Source organism: Onthophagus taurus, chromosome 2 (genome assembly GCF_036711975.1).
Source record: "Onthophagus taurus isolate NC chromosome 2, IU_Otau_3.0, whole genome shotgun sequence".
Lineage (NCBI taxonomy): Eukaryota > Metazoa > Arthropoda > Insecta > Coleoptera > Scarabaeidae > Onthophagus > Onthophagus taurus.
This window is the reverse complement of record NC_091967.1, coordinates 15,570,458-15,580,793: the sequence shown is the minus strand read 5'-3', so window position 1 is coordinate 15,580,793 and position 10,336 is coordinate 15,570,458. Positions and strand designations below refer to the sequence as shown.

At 34.8% G+C, this 10,336-nt stretch overlaps 1 protein-coding gene across 2 annotated transcripts in view; it reads left to right on the top strand.

Moving 5' to 3' along the window:
- Positions 1–10,336, top strand: part of LOC111426932 (integrin subunit alpha inflated) — a 64,364-nt gene that overhangs the window by 53,025 nt on the left and 1,003 nt on the right. Inside the window, exons 6-14 of one of the 2 annotated variants that reach the window (XM_023061829.2) lie at positions 3,263–3,311; positions 3,531–3,602; positions 6,498–6,883; positions 6,939–7,446; positions 7,503–7,654; positions 7,710–7,909; positions 7,964–8,195; positions 8,248–8,417; positions 8,469–10,290. In XM_023061829.2, the coding sequence (XP_022917597.2) occupies positions 3,263–3,311; positions 3,531–3,602; positions 6,498–6,883; positions 6,939–7,446; positions 7,503–7,654; positions 7,710–7,909; positions 7,964–8,195; positions 8,248–8,417; positions 8,469–10,290 (3,591 nt within the window). The remainder of the gene's footprint in view (positions 1–3,262; positions 3,312–3,530; positions 3,603–6,497; positions 6,884–6,938; positions 7,447–7,502; positions 7,655–7,709; positions 7,910–7,963; positions 8,196–8,247; positions 8,418–8,468; positions 10,291–10,336) is intronic. The other variant, XM_023061830.2, reaches the window with a different exon arrangement.

The window sequence follows — 10,336 nt, the reverse complement described above, 5'->3', positions numbered from 1 at the left end:
CATCTTCATTAGTCAGACACCTATCAAGGGAAGCAAAGAATTTATTTCCATCTTTCATCAACTACTCTTAGACATCACTTTTTCCATGCTTTCTGTATTGATACAGTATTTCGTACTATTTTAATACAACCTAAAATGTGACAACTCTCCCAAAAATATTATACGATATCCTTACCTCTGCCTTCACTATCTATTGCTGCTATACATTGACTAAAAGTTCGTTTTAAATAATTTAGGTAGTAACCTCAAATACAAACCAATTCTTAAACCACTCTTGAAAAATAACTGCAGTTATTCATGCTTTCTTGATAGATCTCCAGTGAACACTAGTTTTTATAGTTTTCCAGAGCTCTAGGGCTTTCATTCTAGAGATTTTTCACTAGGGTAAATAAACATTGGTTTCAGTTTCATACTGCCTAAGATGTTGCTTCCTAATAAAAAGTGTTATTCTGGATTTTGCTGCTTTGTAATTTGGCTTGGACTTTTCTTCTTCAGCTAAAAACAATTTTGCAGACATTTCTTCCATAACAAGTCAGTTTTGGTCAAATGTGTAGCTTGCTTCTCATATAATTTTTTCTAAATCTTCAACAAATTTTGATGTTTGGATAGGTACTTTCCCATACAGCTTAATGTTGTGTAATTTGACCCCTCTTGACACTTTTCATACCATTCATGGATAGCAATAAAGATCATATCTTCCGCTGATTCCCCCTTCTTGGTTTTTAAATCATTAAATGAACTCAAAACTTTATGGCTCTCTGATTTAGTGGAATATGCCACTTTGTCTTATTTCCTATCCATATTAATAATAATCTTTCCATATCTGAAATAACTTATTTTTTTTTCTAATTACGATTGTATTAATAGGTGTGCTATTAATTATAGTTTTCGAATATTCCGACCTTCGGGCTTCTTTGACATGAAATACCCCTTCCTTGAAAAACCTAACAATTTTCAACTTCGTACCCAAATGAATTGATTTACAACTTTTGTAAATACTACAATGGTCTCACTTTTAACACCATAACGTTAAGAGGACTTCCCAGAATTCGGTGACTGATTTGTACAACTAACTCCGCCTTTACTTAATCTTTCGTACGAAATTGTATTAGGGAACCTGTATCGTTAATTCAACCTTTTTTGGTCTCGAAACTTGGACACCTAATTGGGAACACTCCTCCCAAGTTCATCCCATAGGATTCATATCTGTAATGAAATAGAGCCAAATGTTGAAAATGTTATTGCATGCATAGAGACTTTTTTCATACAGCATAATTTGTGTGTAACACTCGCAAAACCGTACATACATCCAACTCATTGCTTAATTAACAACTATAGTTAATTTAATATATTTGATCATCTACTTTTAAGAACATACACCATCTCGACTATAAAATTAACTTCTCACGTCACAACACTGATTGAATTGACCGTCACGTAATGGTTGCAATTAAGCGACATTAACACGAAGAACTAACAGGCGGCGTCTAGCCGACGTCTTTGTGAAATCTCGCCTCACGAAGCGTTAAGTACATTTTCAAGCTCATTCTTCGGCACGTCATGATTTCGCGTGGTCATCGCTTGATTGACGCAAAATAAAAGAGTCGCGGTCACGGCGATACTACAAAGTCGCCGAATGCAGTACCGGTAATTTAGCTCAGCCAGTATGGAGTGCCAATTTTGATGTAAGGGTCAGATAATAATCTGTTGCCGATGTCTTTGGTAAAAGTCTAAATGTGTCAGCAAAAGTTATAACAAACTTATCGTATTGTTTATTGCATACAATGACTTTTATGTAAATATTATTACACTGATTGCATAATATATGAGAAATGATAATATTACTAGTAAATATTTGGCTGGTAAATTTGTAAACATCAGCTCTCTGGGAAATGCATACTTACATTGATACAAATTGAAAAAAATTTTGAGCGTTAACATGAATGTACATAGACGCTAACGACAAAATGAATGATTCGATTCGGTAAAATTTGCATCTCCAATAAATCGAGGCCGAAGCAATACGCTGTCAAGACGTACCTCTTATTTGTATCGAGACGTCGGTGGACATGTCGAAAGGTTCGTAGCCGCAAAAACCTCTGTAGTCCGTTGTGGGAGAACGGCGGACATAACGCTATTTAGCATTGAATTAATTCTCCATAAGTCAAACCGACGGACGCACACGTCGCCTGCAATCCGTGGCCAAGTTGGGCGACACGCAAAAGTCGCTGTAATAGATTATAAGAGACAGCGCGGACCGAATGTCCGCGTAGAGTACAACGAGAAGATTTACATCTGACGAATTTGGGCATTGAATAGAATTGTTTGCCGTTTCGGTGCACTTCGCGACTGCAGATGTTCCCGGAATTCGTATTTTCGCGACGACTCCAAGTGTTTTTATGGTCGGACAAGACCTTATATGGTATTGTAGCCTTTTTAAGAAAATGGACAATAAGAAATTTTTTTTATTAGTATTCAAGCAAGGTGCACAGTGCAGCTATTACCTATATAGGATGATATTTTTTCTTAATCAACAGGAAGATCATTCATGCGCTCATTAAGATTGCTAAAATCAATTTTTTAGAAATTAGGCTCAATTCACACTATTACAGAAACAATTTTTTTCTCAAAAATAAATTTAGTGGTAAAATTACTTTTGGTAATTTTCAATTAAAAGAGGCTATGAAATTTTATAAACGAGAATTGTTTCGGTAAAGAATTCTCAGTCATTTCGCTAATTATCGTAACACTTTTATTCGCGTAATCGTTGCAACGACTCTCCTTCCGCGCCGTATTGATATTTATTGCGATTAATTACAGCCGAGAACGTTTAATTGCCAGAATTAGCGTACACTCAGCAATCGCGACGGCCTTTTGCACTTCTCTCAGAAGAAATGAGAGAACAAAAAAGACAAATAAAAGTCGATACTTAAAGGAATTCGGTGGAATTGCCGTCGTAAATTGTAGTTATTTGCGGAAGATAAAAAAACTATAAAATTTGCTGCCATGAGAGAGTAATAAGGAAAGAGAACAACTTTTATTTTTAATTAAATCGTGTGAAAATGTACATCAGCCATAAATCTATTAGTTAGCATACCAATATTTAAAATTACCACGGCGATAATTTAATGTTTAACGTTAAGTAAAAGGATGTACAAATGCCGTAAAGGATTTAGTGTCTCATCTCTAATCATCCTACGTTTGTTAGTCGGAAGAATTTCCATTACTAGGAACTAAGCTAATAATTCATATTTTATTGCAGGACGCGCGGAGATTGTTCATAGGCGCCCCGGGCAGTTGGTATTGGCAAGGTCAGTATCGCAGAAAATCCAACACTATGCGAACTCGTACTTCAGCACCGTCGCATTTTGTTCAAGTTTAATACCCAACGATTTCCAGCGGCCCGTTGTTATCTCTTATTGCTCACACTCGTTTCTTTGCGTGCGTGCACCATGGCAGATGTAGAAGCGACTTACCAACTACGATGTTCTCGCTCCTGATTCTCTTGTCTGAATATTCTACTGTTGCAGGGCAAATGTACTCCGTCGACGCGAACGCCGAATTTCTATACTGGCCCGGCTCTTATCTACCTTTCGGTGCAGGTACTGATCATCCAACGAATTATGTAACCCCATATAACCTCACGTTCGAATTTATACCGAACAAGCTAAATCATCACAAATACATCTAAATTATTCAAAATACGGTGATGGATATTCATTATTTCAGAGGCATTGCTAAAATATTACTGATATAATCATATTTTGTTTAGACCCCATAAATATATTACATATAAGCAAGCACTATAAATATAATACTTAATAAGAGATTTTAAGAAATAATACAATCTAACAATCTGGATTGATAAATTACACCAACATATTGAAAATATTAGTATTAAACACTACAAAATTTGTGAAATTTATTAATCCGGTTGTTTCTTTATCTGGATAACATTGTCAAAACAAATGAAGTATAGATTAACATATTGTTCATTATTATTAACATTAAATACAATCATCACAACATACCAGAGCAGCTCCTGATTTTGGAACAAGGAGATGGTAGGAAGAAAATGTGTATAATTGACGCATCACTTCTTTGGAAGGCAACTAACGGAAGTATACCCGGAAGTCCGTGTAGATGTCCGACTCAATCAGTGCTACTGAGAGTAGGTATGTGGTTTCCAGATGGTTCTCCACATAAATTAAACCAATATTCTTAGAAAGGCAATGAAGAAGATGGAAGTTCAAGATTATAAACTCTATAGTAGTAATATATAGTAGTAATCTACTCTATAGTATGATTAAAAAAGTGACTTATTGTGTTGTAACACTATACATGTATTTGTACACATTATATGAAGCGTACAAATATGGTTGCAAGTAATCTGTACACATAACAATTATTTGCAAAGCATGCCATTTCATCTGGAACCAATAAGTTATGCCAAATGTAGATCATATGACTGCCTGTTTACGCATACAGTTTAGGTAAACTCAAACTTAATTTCTTCACTATGAGTGAGCTAATATAGTGCTGACAGATTTACTTAAATCAATGTAATTTAGCTTAATTAATGTGAAATCAATTAAACAATACTTTGGAAAAAAGGCTACATCGAAGACTATTAACAAAGGAGGAAATAGAGGTTGGAACTTCAACTCAATCTATTTTTTTGAAAAGAATGGGAAATCTGGGAAGAACAAAAGAAAGACATGCAATATGCAGTTCCGATGAAATTACTGTTATAACGTAATCAAAACATATAATCTAGTTAGAGATAAAACAGCACAGTTTTGTTACTTACAACAAACATAACAACCTCAAATATATTCTGTTACATAATAGTTTATGAACCAAGAAAAGTGTGTCAACCCTAAAACACTTGAAAACATCAACCCAGGAAAGATCTTTTTCCTCCACTATATCACAAACTTCACATAATGAAGCAGTTTATGAAGGCACTCAATGCTAAAAATGAATGTTTTATCCGGAATATTAATAACAAAGAAATAGAGCATAGTTATTTTTCATGGCAGTGATACAAAATTTCCTTGGCAACAATGATGCTCCTTATTATGCTGTTCTAGTTACTACAACCCTCAAGGCTTTTCGAAATCTTGCTTAAAGCATATATTTAAGTATGTTTCGTTTCTTTAATTAACCACAGTAACTGGTAACTGTACTAAAAAATTAGCAAGTTTTTTTGTTCAAATATTTATAAATACTTCTTAAAATCTCTTAACAACATCACAATTTCCAAAATTTTTTGTTTTTGATATCTTATTTATGTTTCTAACAGTAATAAAAACACTAGATATAAATAGTTATTAAAAATGTTGTAATCTTTAGTTGTTTTAAAAAAAATTATTTTCAATTTCTTTTTTGTGAGTACGAATTTTGAGTAAAAATTAAATTGTTAATGTTATTCATGGTAAACTTTTATCGGTTAATTTTAAGTATGATCAGAAAGTCTTTAGCAACGCCTCTGGTAACATTTATTCCGATGTTATCAATTTCGCTTTAATTGGCTTTTAATACCGAACACAGCAGCGACCACCAATACATCTACACTTCAACGTGCGAATCGAGCAGAGTCGTTCTTATATTATTACTTCAATAGCGAAGCTTTTAAGTGGCGCAATTAATACATGTTCTTTTTATTTTAATGTCATTAATATACGTTGTGGGAAGACCATTAACAGAACCAACTGGGACACTTCTGCAGGGCACTACTATTTTATTTTTATTTTAATTTTGCTACGTCATTTTACTCATTTTTACAGGTTAACCCATTGAAGGCAAAGCTTTCGATATTAACTGTATTTTTTATTTTTGTTCTGTTTGTGCTTGCGGGTTGTTTACTTTTTTTTTGCTTTCATATCGTGAGTGTTCACCGCTAAAAATCACATACGCTTTTTTTATTTACAACACTTCCTTACATTTAAAATTACAAATCATTGAAACCATTAAACAACCTGCAACCAACCATAGTATAGAACATTTTATGGATTTATCGACGATTAAGTCTAATCACACCGTTGATTCTAATTTTATCGATCACAAATTTAGATTTTAATTCGTTCGGCACGTGTTCGTGCAATACACCGAACAGAAATCAATGTTAAATTTAGAATTTACGGTGTAAACTGCGGGCAATTAATTAAATAATTAATTTATGCCTAATTTGGACTTAATCGACTATAAAATCGTTTAACAATTTAAATGTGTTGTCAATGCGCGGTGATGGTAATAATATAGGCCAGGAACATATTTTAGATTGTAAACAATTTAAACGATAAAGTTCAATCTAAAATTGTATCAAACTGTGCTTTAAAATTATTTAAATAAAATGCTATTTATTTAAATTAAACCAAATTAAACTAAAACAAAAAGCAATTTATTTAAATATTTGGTAATTACTGCGCTTCATGTCGTACGTAATCCAATAAAATCATTACAAAAATTGGGCCCTTAAATTAAATACTTTACAGGGCAAGTAATCCAGAAAAATTTGGAAAGTAGACCAGCTGTTGTACAAACTGCAGAAGGTTCTGCAGTCGATGATGACTCATATTTGGGTTACTCAATGGTGGTAGGTGACTTCAACAACGAGGGTTTTCAAGGAATCGCAGCGGGTATGCCTAAAGGAAATGAACTTAGAGGAAAAGTTCTCTTGTACACATGGAACTTGACGAATTTCAAAAATATCACCGGAACCCAACTCGGTTCTTACTTCGGATATTCAATCGCTGCAGGAGATATTGATGGAGATGGTTTGGACGATCTTGTAATAGGAGCTCCTTTATTCACATTACCAAATAATGAAGCAAAGTACGAAGTTGGGAGAGCGTATGTTATTTATCAAAGCAGTTTGGAGGTGAATATATTCATTGGAATAATTCAATTCATTAAGATTTACATATTTATTACAGGGAAGCTTTAGAAAAATCCACGAATTAGATGGATTCAATTCAAAATCTAGATTTGGCCTTTCCGTGGCATCTCTAGGAGACATAAACTTGGATGGATACGGAGATTTCGCAGTTGGAGCCCCATACGATGGCCCTAACGAACGAGGGGCTGTTTATATCTTCCACGGTTCACAAAATGGTGTCAGAAAAAAGTTTACACAAAAAATTACTTCGGAAGAGATGTCCTTACGTTATGGTGGCCCAATAAGCACATTCGGTTTTTCGATTTCGGGTGGTGTTGATTTAGATGGAAACGATTATCCCGATACAGTCATAGGAGCATATTTATCAAACACAGTCTACTTTTTAAGATCACGACCCGTCGCGAAAATCGGTGGAAAAGTTGAGTTTGCAATTCAAAAAATTATATTGGAGCAAAAAAATTGTACTTTACGTCGCGATCCCGTAGCTTGCACAAGTTTTAAAGTTTGTTTCAACTATACTGGAGTAGGTGTCCCACTTGATATAAGTATGTCAGATTTAATTTGATGTACTATCGAATTAATCGATTTTGAATTATTCAAGGATTGAATGTAGAATATAATTTGGATTCAAAGAAACCAACGGATCCCAGAATGTTTTTCCTGGACTACCCCAATGAGCGAGCCATGAACGAATCTTTCGATTTGAGAAAAAACCAAAGGGAAAATTGTAAAATAAAATACGTTTATGTAAAGGTAAATACAAATAAAATTAAGTTAAGTACACCTCAAAATAAATTATTTTAACCAGAATGAAATTCGCGATAAATTAAATCCGTTGGAAGTGGAAGCAAAGTACTCGATGGAACATGGGGAAGCTTACGACAGGGGACAATTAATTCCTATTCTTGATCTCACTGAACCTCCAATAAGAAAAGATTCAATTACGGTTCACAAAAATTGCGGCAGTGATAGTATTTGTATCCCAGATCTAAGTTTGACTGTTAAACCGTAAGTTATGCTTTAAAATGTTGATTAATTTTTAATTTTTTTTTGTATTTATAGAAATTTCGAACGATACCTTTTGGGATCAAAAGAAAAATTAGAATTTGATGTAATCGTAGAAAACGCGGGTGAAGACTCATTTGAAACCACCTTCAGTATTCAAATTCCCGAAGGCGTTGATTTTAACAAAGTTGTTGAAGTAGATCGTAATGAAGTGAGGGTCTCTTGCACCGCTGGAGAAAATAACACCATTAATTGTGACGTGGGTAATCCGTTACCAACAAAAACAATCGTAAGCGCATCAAAATTAAAAAGAATTTTTTCATTACACTTCATTATTGTAGGCACATTTTAAATTAGAACTAAAACCATATCATAAAGAAGGAATGAAACCATCCTACGATTTCTTCATGGTAGCTAATAGCACAAATCCAGAAACACCTGACACTCTTTTCAATAATAAACTCGCCTTATCAATTCCAATATACGTAAATTCAACATTATTTATTCATGGGTAAGTTAATTTTAATACACGAAATCATTAATCAATAAAATTAATTTCCAGAAAAACCAAACGTACAGAAATCCGCTATAACGTAACTAGTTTTGAATCAAAAACAATTAAACACGAAACTGATATCGGTCCTCAAATCCTCCAAAAATACATCATCAAAAACGAGGGTCCTTCCACAATAAATGAGACAGAAATGGTTTTCATATGGCCAGCAGCTACAAAAGCCGGGGACGATTTAATGTATCTCGTTGAAGGGCCAGAAATTGAAGGAGACGTTGTTTGTGAAGAATCATATCCTAATCACAAAAATTATTTAAGAGCTCATTACAAAAAAAGCATCTTAGCATCACTAGAAGACGAAATAACTCAAACAGAAACTTCTTCTTCAACATCATCCAGCAGTTTTAGTAGCAGCGGAGTAAGATTAGAAGAAGGTCCCGTACGATTTGGAAAATTACCAGAAGAAACCAAAATTGACACAAACAGAACTGAAATAAATGTGGAAAAATCTGGAGATGCTTCTTTTGTTCACCAACAAAGACAGCAAGAAGTGTTTGAGGAAAGTCAAAAAGGACACGGTTCTGGCACCAAAACGGTTCACGTTACAGAAGATAAAGGTCAAGGTCAAACAGTTACGACGATAACAACTACTCAAAATAGAACTACACCGGTTGTGACAACTAATACATTTTGGAAAAACACCACTACATTTTATGGTCCTGATGGAAACGTTGTAAAACAAGAAACTACGTCTGGAGGATCACCAAGTGGAACATTCGTTCATCAACAAAGTGGTACTCAACATTCTAGGGGTCAATACGGATCTACGGATGAATATGGAAATACTAGACAATATGGCGGCTCATCTGGATGGACTCAACACACATCTAGTCAAGGTTCTTCAAGGGATAAACAATTCAAAACATCAGGAGATGCAAGGTATGAAGGTGGTAGAACAGATGAACAATCTAGAAGACAATACGGTAGTAATGAAGAAAGAAGATATCAAGGATCTAGTTCTTCAGGATCTCATGCAACATTTAACGTCCAAAATAAATCCTCACATCAGCAATCATCAAATCGAAACAATGACAACTATCAACCCGTCATTTACAACGGTGCTTATGCCTCAGAAGAATATTATGGCGAAACTAATAATTACGATGTTGATAAAAATCGTCTTCGCCCCGATGATGAAAACCAACGAAACGATGGTTATTCAAGAGGTCATTCAACATCTGGTCGAACTCATGATTATTCGGGAAGTCATTCAGCTCAAGGTCATGGTTATACAGGATCTCAATCCTCTTCTGGTCAAACTCACGGTTATTCAGGAACGCATTCCTCATCATATGGAAATCAAAATAAAAATTGGGACGAAGATTATGCGAATCATGGTTTAGGTGCTGCCGCTCTTGATCATGGCTTCAAAACGGGGGGGTTAGATCTCGGCATATTAGGAGCTGGAAAAAATGTTGATGAGACCATTTCCAGGCCAGCCGGAGAACATTACGATCCCGATTTGGGTTTAATATCAACTGCTCAAAGCGGTGCAAATCGTCAATCTGGACATGGATACCAACAATCGAGTGGTAATCAATGGTCGCAAGAATCACGTTGGTCCTCAGGAGGGGGCAGTCACACCTCTCTAGAAAGAGATAACGTCGAAACTGAAAGACCGAATTATAGAGCACGTCATTTGGGGAGAAAGAAAAGGCAGACAATCGATTTGAACGCTGCTGATATCAAAGATGTGGTTAAATGCGAAGCGACCGAATGCAGGTTTGTAAAGTGCGTTGCTGGACCTTTGAAGAAAAACGAAGATATAACGGTTGGATTTAGGTGGAGAGTTAATGTACATACTATTAGAAACGTAAGTATTTGCCTTAATTTTGTGAATTTCCATCTCAACATTTCAT